A 20,192-nucleotide genomic window follows, 5' to 3' on the forward strand; every position below is an offset into this window, starting at 1 on the left:
TTTGCCTATAATTTTCTTTTATGGTCTTACTGTGTTTTAAGTAGACCACTTAGGGATTTTGTTTATCAAGCAGTATTTAAAGACTGGGATCATCTTCATAGTTTCCGGACGTCTAAAGTGTTTCGCAATCTCTGCCACTGAAAAGAGGCAAACAACAGAGCTATTATTGTCCTTCACCTTAAGATCCTAGGATGTGTTGCTTAGTGCTGCCATATGTCCTGAAATTTTGAAAGAACTTCGCCAGAAAACAGCTCAACAACTTTCGAGTCCCAATTGTCACTTTTTGAAATATGGCTAGCATTGCTGCATTAAAACACAATATTAAAAACAACTTAACAGCGGCTTAGTCATGCTGGCCACATGACCTAGAAGCTTTACGCCAGCTCCTTTGGCCAATAACGCGAGATGAGCGCCGCAACCGCAGAGTCGGACACGACTGGACCTAATGGTCAGGGGTCCCTTCACCTTTACATAAAAATAAATAAAAAAGGTAACAGCAGATTAATGTCAAATGTACCTCTGGTCTTGTTGCCTGTATCAGTAACTAAAAATGTGAAACCAGGCAACTGATGATTGTTGGGGGGGTTTAAACCTTCACGCTATAGGCACACAAACAAATGTTTTCATTTCATTCCATATCATTATTTCTGCCAGCAAAAATAAAATAAAATGTTAGCAGGCTTTAGTTGTGTTTGGAATGGGCTAGTGCACTGAGAGTCTATTCCAGACTTCCCTCTATCCCACACTTCCCTAACCTGGTACCCTTCAGATGTTTTGGCAGGCTGATGAGTCCATCCAAAGGCAGGCAGGGCCAGAGTTTGGCTGCTACCCAGGTGAAGGCCCCAACTTTGAAGGATTTATAGCCCATCTGGGATTAGAGGAACCAAAGGGCCATGAAGGGTGCTGGTGGTTGTAGACTAGGAGACTGAAGTCTGAATCCTAGCTGATTCAATTCCATCAACCCCTGCTCCACCATCAAAGAGAGTCCTTGAAGCTGTATGTCATCTTGACATTATCTGGCACTTAATTAAATGGACAGTAGTGCGGTGGATTACATGCAGAGAACATCACCTAATCTTCATTCACCCACACATGCCATCTGTTGGAAAATAAAATCTGCAGATTTATATGGCCTTGTAGCGTCTCCTGCCTTTTTTTATGGAAAGTCTATCACTTAGCAGCAGAGAACAGAGTTGAATGTGAAAGGTACTAGGTTTAATCCCCCAATGTTTCCAGGTGGGCTGAGAAACAGGCCATGTCAGAAAGCCTGCAGAGGTGCTGTCCGTCAGCAAGGCCAGTACCGAACTGGTTGGACCCATGGCATGGCTCACTATAAGCCAGTCTCCTCTGTTCCTTCTTCACTTGTGCTAAGATTTTATTTTTATTTCCTCCCTTTTTGAAGATCTTGACACCTGAACTGACCTTCCAAGAGCTGATATGTTGACCTGTAAACAAACATGGCACACTGCATTCCACCTCCACCTCCTTGTTCATGTCTTGGCCGAAGGTGCCACCAGAGTCTACTACCTGGGCATCCGTGAAGTGGACTGGAACTATGCTCCCTTGGGGAAGAACACCATCACAGGACAAAGCATAGCAAATGATCTGTGAGCTTCATTTCTTGGTTTACTAGGTCCTGGCTTAATGGCTTAGTTAACTTTAGCCACTTCAGAGTTGCATTTATTTTTATTTTTTAAAGGAGGATAATATGGTACATTCTTGATATGTATCTGGTCTTGGTTGGTTTAATGGTTAATGCCACGTTACGTAAGAAACAGGAGAATCAACAAGCTTCAGTAGTGTAACATACAAAATACCAGGATGTATACCTATGACTCTTCAGATGTTGGATACAGTTCCCATCATCCCTGACCATTGGCCATGCTGGCTGGGGCTGATGGGAGCTGGAGTCCAAGATGTCTGGAAGGTCCCAGGTTGAGAAAGGCTGGTCAAGCCTATGTACTCAAATAACCTGAAGGTGATGGGGAATCAGTCAGGTATTGCAGCAATAATGAGGCATCTGTAAGTTCTGCTATGGTGGCTTATTGGCAATGCTGCCCCTCTCTCACACACATTGCACATGCAGGAATTTCTGTGTGTGGCACTGACACCACTGCCATGGCATTTAAGAGCTGAGGTTCACAACCAGGTTGTGAACTGGGGGACAATACCTTCTGTCCAATGTTCACCAGCAGATTGAGTTTCCTTGTTTGAAAAGTGGGTGCTGAAACTCCATGGGAGAGTTATTAGCCCAGAGGTTCCTAAAACGTTTTGGGTCCCAACCTCTTGGTTCCATAATCTCATCCCTAGTGCCCTCTACACTTTCATATAAAAAGCATCATTTATAATAGTGGCTTGTAGGACAGTTTGATTTTTTAAAAATTCAACAACAGTAATAAATAATTGCATTTATTCAAAATCTGATTAAAACTATTCAATTTAAATATTTCAACAAAATTGATTAACTTGATCCAGTGATACCAGCTTTTCAAAGCCTGATAGACGTTTATAGATGCAACACCCTCCTTGCCATCCCCATGCCTTTTTGTCACCCTCAGGGAACCCCCACCCTGGTGTTGCTCACTTTGGGAGCCACTGGTCTAGCCCAAAAATAACCTTCCTGAAGCCATCTGTGAAAATATTAAAGGAGATTAACACACTGGTGTTTCTCCCCAAAGGCAACATAATTCTGGATTATTATTTTTTCAGTTCCCCTTTTTATATAAAAAATATCAATTCAAGCATTTGAACAGCTGGTTCGAGGGGCACCCTGCTGGCTGGGGTTGATAGAAGTTGGGAGTCCAACATCTGGAAGTGAGAACGAGTTGTACATGTCCAACCACTCTTCAGGTACATGTATGTTTTATAGAATCATAGAATCGTAGAGTTGGAAGAGACCACAAGGGCCATCCAGTCCAACCCCCTGCCGAGCAGGAAACACCATCAAAGCATTCTTGACATATGCCTGTCAAGCCTCTGCTTAAAGACCTCCAAAGAAGGAGACTCCACCACACTCCTTGGTAGGAAATTCCACTGCCGAATAGCTCTTACTGTCAAGAAGTTCTTCCTAATGTTTAGGTGGAATCTTCTTTCTTGTAGTTTGAATCCATTGCTCTGTGTCCGCTTCTCTGGAGCAGCAGAAAACAACCTTTCTCCCTCTTCTATATGACATCCTTTTATATATTTGTATATGGCTATCATATCACCCCTTAACCTTCTCTTCTCCAGGCTAAACATACCCAGCTCCCTAAGCCGTTCCTCATAAGGCATCATTTCCAGGCCTTTGACCATTTTCATTGCCCTCTTCTGGACACGTTTTAGACAGCTTAGAGAAGCCTAGTGGAGAATGGCTGCACTTCTGAACACTGATATACAGGACTTTTGGCTGGTGTAGGTTGTTATGCAAGGGGCAGAGAGAAATTGTATCCACTAGAATTCAATTTTCTGTATCAGTGAAAGATACAGGAGATTGCCTTTCCCACGGGGGGGGGGGGGATGGTTTCACCTCTGTCCACTCCCCACTTGCCTGGAATCATCATAAACTACCCCCCACCCCACCCTCTGCATCCAATACTCAAAACCTGACATTCATTCATTCATTTTATTTGTATCCTGCTTTTACACACACACACACACACACACACACACACACACACACACACACACCATGCTCAAAGTGGCTTGCAACAAAGAAACAGATGCATTTCGAACAAGCACTGGAAAAACACCAATAATATAGCAAAACAATAGCAAATATAATAACATACCAAAATACCATATTCTAATGCTATACATATAACAAGATTCCTTAAACACCATCCGATAGCAAGAATAGCAAGGTAGCTTCACACTTTCACCTTAGTCCTAATAAATACCTGATGTGTTGCTCACAGCACATCTCCTGCAGCAGTTTCCAAGGCCAAAGGGTGGGGTAGCTGGAAACATCCCTCCCAAGATGTTGCCGTGCACATTAATGGCTGTGCACCTCTCACCTTCAAGTAGAGATAAAAAGCACGTCACTGCTTGGCTGGACTTAGGACTCCCACTGGTTGCTTTAACTTCGATAAAAGGGCCCATGTAGTTACCTGCTAGAGCAGAATTCTTGCCAAGGGGTATGTGACCCCTAATCTGATGTAGTAAAGCACAGTTGAGTTTCTTAAGCGGAACAAGAACATACTCAGAATTTATTAAACCAATGGTTTAGTTCCATTAATTGGACATTTACTGTATTTAAAACCCAATTAAAACTTTTTAGTTTGATTGATTCAACAAAACTGATAAACAGTGGTGCCTCGCTTAACGAACGCCCTGTAAGACGAAATTTTCGCTTAAAGAAAGGATTTTTCTAGCAGAGGTTGCCTCGCTAGACGAATTCATTTTACGAAAAATTTGTCTAGAGAATCATGGTTTCCCATAGGAATGCATTGAAATTCAATTAATGCGTTCCTATGGGTAATTTTTTTTAAAAAAAATATCCAATGCATTCCTATGGGATTCACTAGACAAATTTTTCGTTATAAGAATAGACCCGTGGAACGAATTAAATTCGTCTAGCGAGGCACCAGTGAACTTGATTCAGTGATGGCAACTTTTCAAAGTCTGATAGCCATTTCTACCTCCATTGCCTCCCTGCCAGCTCCTTGTCTCTTAGCGTCCAGCTAGGAATCCCCACCCAACAGGGAAGGTACCATCCACTTTGGGAACTTCTGTACTAAACCTGCTTTTAGAAGTGGGTGGGATGTTTTTAATATATTTATTTTCCCTCTTGGTTTTAATGTACCTATGTGGGGGTTTTTGGTTGGGTGGTTGTAAGCAACTCTGGGTTGCTTTGGGCAAGATAAAGTGACTAATAAAACACACATTTTCTTCTCTCTGCCTTGCCTTAAACACAATCAGCTGTGCATACAGATAGCAGGAGAGAAACTCCACGGGATGTTTTAGCATCAGCACATATGAAAATTGCTACCAATATTGTTATTGTTGTTCCCCCTTTCTTTTCAGGACAGCTTCTAGATTCCTCCAGCCTGCCAAGAACAGAATTGGCAGCATCTACAGGAAATCTGTGTATAAGCAATACTTAGATGAGACGTACACATCAGAAATACCCAACCCCCCCTGGCTGGGATTCCTTGGGCCCATCATACGAGCAGAAGTGGGTGACACCATCATTGTACACCTGAAGAATTTTGGCAGGCAACCATTCACCATTCACCCTCATGGTGTCTTCTACAAGAAGGACTCGGAAGGTAAATATTTTGATAAAGGGCAGTATATAAATTGAATAAATAATAATAAACAAGTTTCCTCTCACCTCTGCTTTCGTGGATGTTTCTACATGGGGTGGCATGTTGCATATGATGCTTTTATTTATCTATATATTTATTTATTGCATTTATACGCCACCTTTTTTCCAGGGAGCTCAAGGTGTACATGGGATGCAATGACTGGCCCAAGGTGATCCAGTGAGCTTTTGGGCCAAGTGGGATTTGAGCCGTGGTCTCCTAGGTCCTAGTCAAACACTCTAACCACCGGCTCTCTGATCACTGGATGATTTAAAAGCAATTCATGGTGGAGTGTTAAGTTGGAGAGGCTGCTGTCCAAATGGAAGCTCTCAAAGTATACTGTTATAGGTTGGAGCATTAAGGCTGTGAGCCCCTCCACCCCATGTTCATATAGTATATATGTGTAAATAAAAACATATATCCTAACAACGCCACAGTCTCAGCTTATTTTCTTTCCAACGGAATGGAACCCTGGCTAAGCACTGGCACCCTGCAGTCTCTTGAAACTCAGAAGTTGGGGTTGTGTGCATCAATACAATTCATGGAAGATTAGGCTGCCAGTGGCTTCTAGCCATGATGGCTGTGCTCTGAATACCAGTTGCTGGAAATCTCCAAAGCAGAGGGCGCTCTTGCACTTGAATCCTGCTTGTGAGTTTCCCAGAAGAGGCGTCTGTTCAGCCACTGTGAGAACAGGATGCTGGACTAAATGGGCCACTGGCCAGGTTCATCAGGCTCTTCTCAAGGCTAATGCAACAGTATTAAATGGAAATTGTACTGAATGGATACTGCCATTTCTCAATTTTTCCAGGATCCCTATACCCTGATGAGTCCTCTTCCCAAGACCTTAAAAAGGATGATGCCATCCCCCCGGGCAGGAACCACACATATACTTGGACTGTTCCTGAGGATCATGGCCCAACAGATGATGACCCAGCCTGTTTAACATGGATCTATCATTCTCATGTTGATGCAGCAAAAGACATTGCCACTGGCTTAATTGGGCCCCTCCTGATATGTAGAGAAGGTAAGGCTGCCCTTGGGGAAATATTGCTTAGTTTCATAGCTTATTTTTGAAATTATATCACAAACAGTGCAATAGGCCACAAGTACCTTCCCTGAATTGTTCCTCAGTTCAGGTTTAAATTGACTTAAACAAGCTTCTAGACCGTATTCAGCCTGGGAGTTTAAATGAAAGAAAGAGATCGTGCCATTTGCAGAACTGGAAATGAAAGAGGCATTGTTATATTTTCTTGTTTGGGTGTTACTGGTTTTTGAACTCATACAGAGGTGGCAAGATGTCAATGCCTTGGCCACAGTTCTGTTTGCCCTGCCACTTTCCTCCAGAGTGGCCAACATCTAACCATTCATTACATCACGCTGGCTCTCAACTGAATGTGATTTAAATGTATGAAGTGGATTTCGCCAGACTTGCTTTGAGAGCAGAAGTGTGTTCCCTCAGGGCTAAGAGAGGTGGGTTTTCTTGAAAGTAGGAAGAAAACCAGCATTTCCTACAACATCAGGCCTCCTGGCTCCTTCCATTCACTCCTATCTTCTCCTGGCCCAGGAACTCTGAAGAGTGTTTCTCAAAGGCGGCATGACGTGGACCTCGATTTCTTTCTGATGTTCAGCGTGGTTGATGAGAATGAGAGCTGGCACCTGGATCAAAACATTGCCTCCTTCTGCGGAGATCCAAGCACTGTTGATGAGGAAGATGAGGGGTTCAGGGAGAGCAACAAGATGCATGGTGGGTGCAGTTGGGCAGGGCCCTTCCTTGACCTCTGTTTATATCCAGGTAGGGACAGCTGTAGCACACCCTCTCTGGATCAAAGAAACTCAGAGATCATAAAGAACGGAGGTGTATTAACTTCAGGGGTGTCAAACTCTGAAAGAATTATAACTGATTAAAATGACTGACTGACTGATTGATTGATGATTGATTGATTGTCTGCTCTTCACCCTAAGTTTCCAATGGATGTTACCACATTGAAACAACACTGAAAACAGTTTGAAACAACTTACAATCATAAAAATAAAGTGACTCCTAAAAAATATACACCTCAGGTGTCAGGTAAAGAGGTGTGTCTTCAGCATCCTCTGGAAGTTGTACAGTGGTGCCTCACTAGACGAATTTAATTTGTTCCACAGGTCTTTTCTTATAACCAAAAATTTGTCTAGCGAATCCCATAGGTGTGCATTGAATTTTTTTTGAATTTTTTTTTCCCCATAGGAACGCATTAATTGAATTTCAATGCATTCCTATGGGAAACCGTGATTCGCTAGATGAATTTTTCATAGAATCATAGAATCACGAGTTGGAAGAGACCACAAGGGCCATCCAGTCCAACCCCCTGCCGAGCAGGAAACACCATCAAAGCATTCTTGACATATGCCTGTCAAGCCTCTGCTTAAAGACCTCCAAGGAAGGAGACTCCACCACACTCCTTAGTAGCAAATTCCACTGCCGAACAGCTCTTACTGTCAAGAAGTTCTTCCTAATGTTTAGGTGGAATCTTCTTTCTTGAAGTTTGAATCCATTGCTCTGTGTCCGCTTCTCTGGAGCAGCAGAAAACAATTTTTATCCCTCCTCCATATGACATCCTTTCATATATTTGAACATGGCTATCATATCACCCCTTAACCTTCTCTTCTCCAGGCTAAACATTCCCAGCTCCCTAAGCCGTTCCTCATAAGGCATCGTTTCCAGGCCTTTGACCATTTTTGTTGCCCTCTTCTGGACATGTTCCAGCTTGTCAGTATCCTTCTTGAACTGTGGTGCCCAGAACTGGACACAGTACTCCAGGTGAGGTCTGACCAGAGCAGAATACAGTGGTACTATTACTTCCCTTGATCTAGATGCTATACTCCTATTGATGCAGCCCAGAATTGCATTGGCTTTTTTAGCTGCTGCATCATAAAATGAATTCGTCTAGCGAGGCAACCTCCGCTCGAAAAATCCTTTCGTTAAGCGGAAATTTCATTAAGCAGGGCATTCGTTAAGCGAGGCACCACTGTACAGTGTATAGCAAAGTGCCAGGGGAGCCTCTGTGAGGAGGAAGTCTGGCAGCTTACAAGGCCCCCTCCCGCTGGGATACCCCTCCCCAAGCCTCTGAGAGTTGGAGGAACGTGTTAATCACTTTACATGACTTGACAGTAGGGAACACAATACAAGGGTGGCAAGTGAGATCTCCCATCATCCTTAGCAACTGTATCTTGTCCACAGGTTTGCCACTGGAGCACCAGTGATTGAGCATCATGTGGACAGGCCATTCTGATAACCTTCCACCCTAGCCTCTTCAGCCACAGCTTTCGTTCTTTCACATGTACAACTAGTTCTCTCATATGGGTACTGCCTTAGGGAAACCCATGCCTAATACTTTATGAAAGCAAATGTGAGCCTGGGAACGCTGTACTGGGAAACCACACAACCCAAGCCACTCAGTTACACAACTTCACAGGAGTTACACAGCCATTGAAAGCAAAATTGGCAAGCCACAATGTGACTCCAAACTGCAAAGCAGAAGGAAAATGAAGCAAATCTATTAATATTGGAGCTTCCCCCCCCCCAAAAAAAGTAGGCGGAAGGTATTTAAATTATGATTAGATTAACAGGATATTTAAATTATGATTAGATTAACAGGATACATTGAACCTGTGGACCTCTGTCTTTGCTTTATTCAAACCTCTGCTGTTGTTTGAAACCACCATTTTAAACTGGCCTTCTCTTTTTCTCCCCTCTCTCATCCTGACTTTATGCAAATCCAGGATTGTGATGAGGCACTGTAAATTCTCCAGTTGCACAGTAACAGCCTTACATTTTTATGACTATAGGATGCTACATATATGTACACCCACACACTGATACTAAACACCCTTTTCGTGTTAACATCTTCATCTCTATTTCTGCAGCAATTAATGGTTACGTGTTTGGTAACCTGCCTGAGATGACCATGTGTGCTGGGGATCACGTGTCATGGCATCTTTTTGGGATGGGCAATGAGATCGATGTCCACACCGTCTTCTTCCATGGACAGACCCTGATAGTCCGGGGCCACAGGACTGACGTGGCCAGCCTCTTCCCAGCCACTTTTGTGGCAGCAGAAATGATCCCTCGCCACATTGGGAAATGGCTGCTGAGCTGCGAGGTCCATGATCACCTGCAAGGTAAGGCAGTCTCCCAGACCGAGTTCCCCTTGCAACTGTGATCACTAGTCCTTTGCTGAATTCCTTGCCCACGACAACAAAAAGTGGGCATATGGCTGCCTGAATCAGTATTTTCTTTTTCACAGATGATGTAAATAGGCTAGCCATCCCTGGAATTCTCCAGATGTTTTGGACTACAGCTCTCATCACTATATATAGCGATGGAGGCAGTGGTGTCCACCATCCTAGATGGCTTTTAAAGTGGATTGGACAAATTCATGGAGGAGGAGAGGGCTATTGATAGCTGATAGGATGGCTATGCTCTGCCTCTGTGGTTGGAGGCAGTAAATGCTTATGAATACCAGTTTCTGGAAACCACAGGAAGAGGGAGGGCTCTTGTGCTTGAATCCTGCTTGCAGGCTTCCTGTAGGTATCTGGCTGGCCTCACTGAGAACAGGGTGCTAGACTAGGTGGGCCACTGGCCTGATCCAGCAGGCTTTTTCTTTTCTTTTCTTTTATACATTCTTAGACATAGGACTCCAGCTCAACTAAACTGCAGCCAGGGCTTAGATAACCATATTAGCTTCTGCCCAGCCATGTACTTCAGAACTCCACTTTGAATTCTTGAACTGTGTAAAGTGTAACCTGATCTAGGTATATGCCATGCAGTAGTTTTTTTGAATCATACCTTCAGGAACAATTGAGTTGAGAGGGCTCATCCACACTTACCTTTCATCCTGCGTTTTCTGGGCACAGGTCCACTCTTTAAAGTGCCACGTTTTACCTTTTTACTTTTTTCTGCCCTGGCATTTCCCCCAGGAAAACCTACTCTTTATCAGAGAAATTGGGTTTTCTGCAGATTTGCTGTTTGCTCTGATTTTTCTGTAAAGAGTGGGTTCTCCTGGGGAAAGTGCAGGACAAAAAAAAGAGGGGAGGGGGGCTCGAACGCAGCTCTTTAAAACATGGACCTGTGTCTAGAGAAGGTAAGTTTTAAGTGCTGTGTGGCTGTAGGAGCCAAGATAGGAATATACTTGTGATACCAGCAATCACTAAGGGTACAAGGATGGATTTTTCATACAGGTCGAAGCTTGAAAGCTGCATATCTCTTACTACATATGAACAAATTGAGAAAAATTGGTCTCTTAATAACTATGATTAAGTTAATCTACTACAAAAGAATATATGTAAACCAGCCTATGGTGGGAAAAATTAGTAATGTTTTGGAACAGTAAATTTAATGGTAGCGTTCCACCTAATGCTGCTTTCGACCTGCTGTAACATTATGAGTACAGCATGTTTGCATCTTGCACAGGGGTTACGTTCCAGGGGTGGCGCATATATGCAAAAATGTGTATGCTCGAACCAGCCCCTTGGAACAGCCCCTGCATGAACAATCTTACCTTCTGGAGCTGGTGCACCAAATGGACCTTGCCCCACAAGCAAGGCAGGGAGCATTTAAGCTTTCTGCCTTGCTAACTGTGTTCTAGGAAGCTCTTCTGAGATCTTGTGGGGCCATCCGAGTTCCCACAAGGTCTTCCAAGAGTATTCCTGAGCCCAGCAGACAAGTCTGAGAGGTTAGAAGCTCTTTCTGCACCAGGAAAGCACAGCTCAGAAGGAGCTGTTAAGCTCTCTGCCTTGCATGCATTTAATTTGCACAGTTTCAACCAGCCTGGGTTCAACCTTTTAAGGATGAAATTGTGCATGTTGATCACTCTCAAGATGTGATCATACTGAATTTCTTTATGCTTCTTCCCTTGTGATATGTACTATAAAAATGGTTTATTTAAGTGAAATAGAGTTTGGAAGTTGCATCTGTGGTGGTGAACAGGATCTGACTGTTAGGCTGCTCCTGACATCTCCCCCGCCCCCATCCCTCCCAACCTGCAGGCTGTTTTGACAACAGACCAGGCTGAGTGTGTTGTGCTCTGTTGTGCTTCCTACAGCTGGGATGGAGGCTCTCTATGAAGTCAGGAACTGCTCCTATCAGAATTCAGAGCCTGCCGTGAAAGGGAAACTTCGCAAATACTACATAGCAGCAAAAGAAGTTCAGTGGAATTACGGACCCTCAGGGTTAGACCTGGGCACTGGGGAAAGCCTGCTGCAGCCAAACAGGTAAGGGGGCTTTTATTTGTGGATTTCCTTCTCTGCTTGAGAATGCATTTACACAGTGCTGAAAGGGTGTCCCCATCACACAGGAGACTTTAACTTTTCAACAGAGTAGCTAAATCTGCACTTTTCAAGACACTACAGTATGGCACATTTTGCCCCAAGAAACCAAAATATTTTTTGAACCAAGCTTATTTGTAATGTGGTGGGCCAGGTTTTGAATTTAGGTACCCATACAGCAAATATAAAGCAGCTTAAAAATGGTTAACCATAGCAGTTTGTCCACCTGTGGTCTGTTTGATAACAAGACAGGAATTTGTTGGCTAGTCCACCTCCCTCCTGCAATTAGAAATAACAGCAAGTGGATAGACACCTGGGCTCCTTTGGGAGGAAGGGCAGGATAGAAGTCTAATAATAACTAAATAAAAATGATGGTGATAATACCCCCAAACCCCTAATCATGGCAATTGTAGTCTTCTACAGATCCTGAGATCTCCCTATCCCTTTTAATTCCCTGTGTCCCAAGGTTGGGAGGTAGATCATCAAAACATTAGAGGAGCCTTTTGGATCAGGCCAGCATACTATTCTGACCAGATGCCCCAAAGGGAAACCTGCCGGCAGGACCTGATCACAAGATCACTTTCTCCCCTCCTGTGGTTTCCAGCAACTGGGATTCAGGAGCATAGCAGGCTCCAGCTGAAAGCAGAGCATAGTCACCCTGGCTGGTAGCTATCAGCTGTGCTGTGTGAAGAAGTCCTTATCTGTCCTGAGTCTCCCAACATTCTTCTTCATTGGAAGTCAGCCAGTTCTAGTGTTAAATTGCGAGAGAGGGATAAAAACTTCTCTCTCTTCACTTTCCATGGGCCATGCATAATTTTTTAATCTTCTATCAGGTCACCTCTTACTTGGCCCAGATGCTGTTTTTTTTTAAATGAAATAATGGGGTGGATTGTGCTTCCCTGGGAAACAAAACACTAGGTACATGTTTACAAAGCAACAGCTCTGACTCCTTACTAGTAGTGGGGCTGCTCTGCAGTTGCTTTTTTGGTGGTGTTTTATGATTACTGAACAGTTGCACTTTCTCATCCCATCTGCCAGCTGCTCATTATCTGGGCTTCTTCATTTAAAGCTGGGGGTTTCGAATGAGCCTCCCTACCCCAATCTTGATTTGGGTGAGAGCTACTTCTCTTAATATGGACAAACTATACTGACAAAGGTCCATATAGTTAAAGCTATAGTTTTCCCAGTAGTGATGTATGGAAGTGAGAGCTGGACCATAAAGAAGGCTGATCACCGAAGAATTGATGCTTTTGAATGATGGTGCTGGAGGAGACTCTTGAGAGTCCCATGGACTGCAAGAAGATCAAACCTCTCCATTCTGAAGGAAATCAGCCCTGAGTGCTCACTGGAAGGACAGATCGGGAAGCTGAGGCTCCAATACTTTGGCCACCTCATGAGAAGAGAAGAATCCTTGGAAAAGACCCTGATGTTGGGAAAGATTGAGGGCACAAGGAGAAGGGGACGACAGAGGACGAGATGGTTGGACAGTGTTCTCGAAGCTACGAACATGAGTTTGACCAAACTGCGGGAGGCAGTGGAAGAGAGGAGTGCCTGGCATGCTCTGGTCCATGGGGTCATGAAGAGTTGGACATGACTAAACGACTAAACAACAACAACAACTTCTCTTAATTGTCTTGCTTTTGGATCACTGGGTATGCACAGTGTTCTGTCAACTCCACCCCAAGTCACCCTGATTTCAGCTACTTATAAACAGCACGATCACATCGAATGCTCATTTAACTCGCACCATTTCAACCCCACACAGCTGAAGGCCCACTGGCTAAAATTCCACAATTTAAATGCAAGCAAGGCAGAGCTCTTTAAAGCTCTTTTAGCACCAGGTTTTCCCTTCACAAAGAGAGTTTTCAGCTCTCTGCCTTGCTTAGGCAGCCCCCACTGTTTTCTTGCAAAATCTCACAGGACCTGATTCAGCAGGCTTTTCTTATGTTCTTATGACATTATCCACCTCTGGCCTGAGCTGACTAGCAAAGGGGAAATGCTCCCTACTTCCTAGGAATCCAACTTTCATGGAGTCAAACTATTGGTCCATCTAATTTAGGGCATATCCACACCTCTGTTCACCCAGCTGCTTTCCCCTGGAGAAACCCAATCTTTAGCACTAAATCAGAACAAACAGCACTCGGATTGACTTTTGTTCCAATTTAGTGCTGAAGAACAGATTTTCCAGGGGAAAGCAGCAGAGAAAAGGCAAAACCTCTTGGAACTGTGGCTAGCATAGCTGCCAAGTTTTCCCTTTTCTCGTGAGGAAGCCTATTTAGCATAAGGGGAAATCCCTGAAAAAACGGGATAACTTGGCAGCTATGGTGGCTAGAAAGTGCAGGACAAGCAGAAAACCATTCAGACTCATGCTTTCTAGGCAAGGGACAAGCAGAAGTGTGGATGAGACCTCAGTGTGGTCTACACTGATTGGCAGGAGAGGCTTTCTATCATCTCAGACATGGGTTTTCCCCAGGTTTACCTGGAGATGCCAGGGATGGAACCTGGGACCTTCTGTTTGCTAAGGAGATGCTCTGCTACTGAGCCTCTCTGGCCCTTCTCCCCAAAGGCAATTAGCTGGATTTTTTTTGTCAGCCTAGCTGCACTATCAGCCTTTATATGTGACACATAAACACCCTCCCCACCTCCCTAAAAAGACAGTGTTAATGATGAGAACTGTCTTCTTTTGCCAAGTCTCTTAGATAGTTCAGCATGAAAACTCATGTGGACCTTGGCTGATGCAGCTGTATTTGCAGAAGCAGCAACAAAAGCTGCAAAATCTAAAGATTTGGTTGTTGTTGCATCAATCACATGTTTGCTTCTTTGTGTTTAGTTTCTCAGAGCAGTTTTTCAAGCAGAATTCCACTAGGATTGGGGGAACATACTGGAAGGTCCAGTACACTGAATACACGGATGGAACTTTTCAGGTGGAGAAGGGGCGGACAAAAGAAGAAAAGCATCTTGGAATACTTGGTAATACATCAAAATTAACTTTCCTGCCCAGCCAGATATATGGGCTGTGACTTGTTACATTTTGAGAGGCACGGTGGGAAGTTTTATCTATTTATCTTGAAGATTTGTATCTCGCTCATTCTGTCTTAACAGAGACACTCAATGCTGCTCACATCAACTACTGTATAAATGTTTTATGATCTCGGAAACAGGGGTAGTCATTCAAAAGCCAGTGCAGTGTTACAAAAACCTAAAAACAAGAGCAGCCCCAAAGATGAAATGCCTACTACGAAAAAAAATAGTATTCACAAGGCAGTGGAAAACCACCAATGAAGAATCAGTCAACCCTCCCTAGGCAGGCAGATTCCCACAATCTGGGTACAATCACTGAGGGGGTTCCACATTTTGTTGCAAACAATTTTCTTTGTGCACGATAGACTATCAATACACACTGCATTTTAATCTTAGATTTTTCATATGCATTCTGCTAGTTCCTGTCCACACAGCAATAGATAGTCTCTGATACAATGATTTCTGGCCCCCGCCCTCAGTCATTATTCTCCTGTTTTCCACTACTTTTGCCTGTTCTGGGGATGAATGGAGGTATTTCTGTGCCCGTGCACAAATACCTTTTTTTAAAGTTGTTTTTTAACCAGAAATGTGTTAGTGCAAAACAGCAAATGTTACCAGCTCCTAGTTACCATGCTTCGCTAAGGGCAAAATGTAGGTGGTAATGGCTACGAACTAAGATGGTTTTAAAAGAAGATTAGACAAACTTATGGAGGAGAAGACAGCTATCAATGTCTACTAGCCATGATGGCTATGCTCTGCCTCCATGGCCAGACACAGTAAATGCTTCTGCGTCCATTGCTGGAAGTGCAGGAGGGAAGAGTACTCTTGCCCTAGGTTCTGCTTGCGGTTTCCCAAAAGAGGCTTCTGGTTGATCACTGTGAGAACAGGATGCTAGACTAGGTGGGCCGTTGGCCTGATCCAGTAGGTTCTGCTTACGTTCTTACGGAGGCTTGTGCTATTTTGGGACACACGTTTTCTTTTTTGCTTTTTAATATAGAGCTCTTGCACAATACTGATTTTTAGCTATGCTTCAATTCTTATAAATAGGTGCCTTCTGCACGCAGTGTTCAGTGGAAATAAGGCATGCTCCTGCTGTTTGAAAACAAAATGGCTTGCAGAGGGGGCAAACTTACAGACTAGCTTTAGTTGTGATTCCTGCATTGCAGGGGGTTGGACTAAGTCCCTTCCAGCTCTACAATTATATGACCTATGATTCCTGTCTTTCTCCCTGCAGGACCAGTGATCAAAGCTGAAGTTGGAGACACCATCCAGGTTACGTTTGCAAACAAAGCCTCTTGGCCTTTTAGCATTCAGCCCCATGGTGTGTTTTATGAAAAGGAATGGGAAGGAACTGCTTACCAGGATGGTTAGTTCTTACATGCACATTTTCATTTTAGCAACAGCTGCATAAAAACTGTGCTCTTCACTTGCTTAGCGAGACCAGGATAAATTGCTTGGGGTGAAGAAGTAGAGGTTGTTTTCAGTTATTTCAGAAAGGGTAGGTTTCACAATGGTTTTAATACAAGAGCTCCCTATGAGAAGCAGTTGCAGTCTTGGAACTTTCCAGTTTGGAGTGAGGTCTCACATTCAAACTTACTTTTGTGCCACATATTTTAGGATCAGGTCTCTGCTTTAAAGCTCCATGTTCGACAACCCCCCCCCCCTGGTGCTTTCCCTTGTGAAACCCGCTCTTTACTGCTCAATCGGAACAAACAGCCATTTGGATTTCCCACAGGATTCTGTTTGCTCCGATTCAGCATTAAAGAGCAGGTCTTTCTGTGGAAAGCAGCAGAGCAAAAAAAATTTAAAGTGCTTGGACATTGACTTTTAAAGTGTGGACATCTGCCTGGAAAGTGTGAGGCTTGATAAGTGTGAATGAGCCCTAAGAGATGGCATGATAGAAATCTGCATAATTGTGCATGGCATTTCAGAGAAAGTGGATGGCGAAAAGTTGACACATAGGGCTTATCCATGCTCCCGCTTGTCCCATGTGTAGAAAGTATGAGACCGAGTGGTTTTCCTTCTTGTCCACTGCTTTCTAGACCTGGGGCTAAGCGACCCGCAATATTCTAGTGTCACTGCCAGAGGAATTATGATTCTGAATAACAGTTGCTGGAAATCAGGTGAGGAATCCTTTTTCAGCTAGAGGGCTGATTCCTCATATGGGCAAGTTTCCAAGGGACCTGGCTCAGAATGGGAAGAAGCCCATGAGTAGAATCTAAGCACAAGGGCAGTCCTCTCTCCTCAAGGGCAGTTTCCAGCAGCTGGCATTCAGAAGCATTGGAGGCAGAGCATGGCTATCCAGCCTAGTAGCCATCAATAGATCCCCTGCCCATTTTTGCCTCCAGCCCCACCCACCACTGATATGTGGCCCCTGGAAACTTGCCTGGAAGAGAATGCAGCCCTCAAGCTGAAAAAGACTCCCCACTTGCTGGGAGAGGGAGCAAGGCCCACTCAGAGCATGGGGTCTGGGAGCATGAGGGTTTCTCTTTGTCCACCCCACCCTTCCAGTTGTAGGGCGGCTCTGAGGCTTTGGATAGACATAAACAGAACCCCAAATAAGATGCAATTGTACTTGTTGCAAGCCGTGCTGACAGCTTGGTTATGAAGTGGGGGAAACGAGCCGAACCACAAAAATTAAGAAGACACAATGCCACGAAAAGGTAGACAAAAGAACAACTCAAATTGTCAAGGGATTGAAGAACTCTTCCTAAGAGTAGGTGTTAAAGTTTCTGAGGCCTTTGAGGGTAAGGCAGGTGAGGGGAGATAGTGGAGGTATATAGAATGATGGATGGTGTGGAAAATGTAGCGTGAGAAAGGAGTGTCTGCCTATCATAATTCTTAGACTCAGGAGATTGCTGAACAGCACTGGTCAGTAAGATCCAGACTGACAAGATCCAAACAGGAAATTAACCCCTCACAGCACTGTCTCTCACCAGCTTGGCGCACTCCAGATAGTTCCCATCATCCTTGACCATCTTCGTGGGGACTCATGGGAACTGGAGTCCTGCAGTATTTGGAGATCACTAAGCAGGCTTTCCCTGGTTCACACTGTCTCCCCCAGCTGCTATGAACGGCTTTAAATTTTCATTTATTTATTTTTTCCTTTTATATCCCACCTTTTCCTTCAAGGAGCCTGAGGTGTGGTATGCATGGTCTCCCCATTGTCATCAAATCCCCACAACTGTGAGGTAGGTTTGACCGAGAGGCAGTGACTGACCCAAGGTCACCCAGCAAGCTTCATGCCCAAGTGGGGATTTGATCCCTGGTCTCTGCAACACTCTAACTACTACACCATGACTAGCTCTAATGATACAAGGAGTTGCATAATCCTTCTTGCTTTTCAAAGGCTTATCCAGGAACGGAGCTGCTGTGAAGCCTCTGGGGAGCTTTGTGTACCACTGGACGGTCCCTCCGCATGTTGGGCCTATAGCCACCGACCCTCCGTGTCTGACCTGGATGTACTCTTCTGCAGCAGATCCGGTCAGAGACACCAATTCTGGCTTAGTGGGGCCCTTGCTTATATGTCGGCCTGGGACTCTCGATGAACATAATAAGCAGGTATGCTTTGTTGCTTTGCCATTGTGCCATTGACCAGTATCAACAGAAGGGACTGGAGATGGGTAATTTTTTTGAGACTGAACCTACATTAGTACTCCCATGCAACCACCATCAAAACGTCCAGCCCTACAGGGTCTGAATTCCCTGGCTCCCTATTTGACTGACAGTGGCTTGTGTTTAGGTGGGTGGACCTGGAACATGATGGGGATTATTTTATTGCTTATATCTCGCCCATCCTCTCAGGAGAGTCTAGGGCAGTGTTTCCCAACCTTGTGCCTCCAGCTGTTTTCGGACTATAATTCCCATCATTCCTGACCACTGGTTTTGCTAGCTAGGGATGATGGGAGTTGTAGTCCAAAAACAGCTGGAGGCGCAAGGTTGGGAAACACTGGTCTAGGGCAATTAACAGCAAAGTTACAGCATTAAACACAAACCAAAAGTTTTACTTATTTACTTACTTTATTTATAAGTACAGTGGAACCTCGGTTTTCAAGTGTCTCAGAAGTCGAACGTTTCGACTTTCAAACTCCAAAAACCTGGAAGTAACTGCTTTTTGGAACAATTTTTGGAAGCTGAACGTGCCACGTGGCTTGCGTTTTGAGTTTCCCTATTGTATTGAGGCTTCTGTATTGAGTAGTTTTTGAATGTTTCTGAAGTCGAACGGTCTTCTGGAATGGTTTAAGTTCGAAAATTGAGGTTCCATTGTATATTTGTATGTCGTTTTGTCATTAAAAAAATCTAAGCCATTTACAGCAACAAAACCATACAATAAAACCATTAAAAAGTTAAAAACAGATATCAAATAACAATTGCTGTAGGATGTGTTATTAACTGCCAGCATAGGCCTGGCAGAATATAAAAGATTTCAGCAGAAATTTAAAAGTTGACAAAGAAGGCATGAATCTCCAGTGGCAGGCAGTTCCACTGCACTGGACCAATGACACTCAAGGATTAGTTTCTCATTGTTGTCAAATGAGCCTCACCAACTTGAGAATGACCAGCAATGCTCTTGAGACTATAACCAATAATGATTAGTGCATGAGAATCTGTATTTTTCAAAAGCTGACATCCTGTGTGTTGTTGCTATCATAGAAAGGTGTTGAGAAGGAGTTTTATCTCTTGTTTGGTGTGTTCGATGAAAATCTAAGTTGGTATCTGGATGCAAATCTGAAGTACTTCTTGAGAAAGGACCATCCTTTTCAAGACCAAGACTTCAAGGAATCCAACAGGATGCATGGTATGTTATCACGCCCACTCTTAATTGGAGCACCTATCTGAAATATCTACTCTGAGCTTTCACCTCAGAAAGGATGTTATAGAGTTGGGAAAGGTTCAGAAACGGGCAACCAAAATGATTAAGGGGATGGAGCAACTCCTCTGTAATCAGAGGTTGCAACATTTGGGACTTCAATTTAGAGAAAAGGCATGTAAGAGACAACATGGTAGAAGTTTGTAAAAATCCATGGCATGGAGAAAATGGATAGAGGAAAGCCCCCCCCCCCCCCACACACAACTCCAGAATGCATGGGCATCCAATAAAGCTGAATGTAGGAAGATTAAGGACATATTAAAGAGAGGACTTCTTCACTCAGAGCATAGCTGAACTGCAGAACTTGCTCCCAGAAGAGCCAAGGATGGGCCACTAACCTATAGGTTTAGACAAATTCATGGAGGAGAGGACTGTATTGATGGCTACAAACCTATAGTACTGTTCTTGGGGGACAGGGGGCAGACAGGTGTGGAGGACTGTGTGGTCCTGAATGGGGTAACTGTGCCCCTGAAGAACCAGGTGCGCAGCCTGGGGGTCATTTTGGACTCACAGCTGTCCATGGAGGCGCAGGTCAATTCTGTGTCCAGGGCAGCTGTCTATCAGCTCCATCTGGTACGCAGGCTGAGACCCTACCTGCCTGCAGACTGTCTAGCAAGAGTGGTGCATGCTCTAGTTATCTCCCGCTTGGACTACTGCAATGCGCTCTACGTGGGGCTACCTTTGAAGGTGACTCGGAAACTACAACTAATCCA

The 20,192-nt window shown here is 44.2% G+C and overlaps 1 protein-coding gene across 2 annotated transcripts in view; it reads left to right on the forward strand.

Annotated features, from left to right (window-relative positions):
• Positions 1-20,192, forward strand: part of HEPH (hephaestin) — a 43,513-nt gene that overhangs the window by 814 nt on the left and 22,507 nt on the right. The window contains exons 2-11 of one of the 2 annotated variants that reach the window (XM_035103280.2): positions 1,403-1,607; positions 5,002-5,246; positions 6,091-6,306; positions 6,847-7,026; positions 9,189-9,443; positions 11,366-11,534; positions 14,419-14,558; positions 15,844-15,975; positions 17,959-18,170; positions 19,263-19,407. In XM_035103280.2, the coding sequence (XP_034959171.1) occupies positions 1,438-1,607; positions 5,002-5,246; positions 6,091-6,306; positions 6,847-7,026; positions 9,189-9,443; positions 11,366-11,534; positions 14,419-14,558; positions 15,844-15,975; positions 17,959-18,170; positions 19,263-19,407 (1,864 nt within the window). In that variant the 5' untranslated portion in view covers positions 1,403-1,437. The remainder of the gene's footprint in view (positions 1-1,402; positions 1,608-5,001; positions 5,247-6,090; positions 6,307-6,846; positions 7,027-9,188; positions 9,444-11,365; positions 11,535-14,418; positions 14,559-15,843; positions 15,976-17,958; positions 18,171-19,262; positions 19,408-20,192) is intronic. The other variant, XM_035103281.2, reaches the window with a different exon arrangement.

Source organism: Zootoca vivipara, chromosome Z, assembly GCF_963506605.1.
Source record: "Zootoca vivipara chromosome Z, rZooViv1.1, whole genome shotgun sequence".
In the NCBI taxonomy this organism is placed as follows: Eukaryota; Metazoa; Chordata; class Lepidosauria; order Squamata; family Lacertidae; genus Zootoca; species Zootoca vivipara.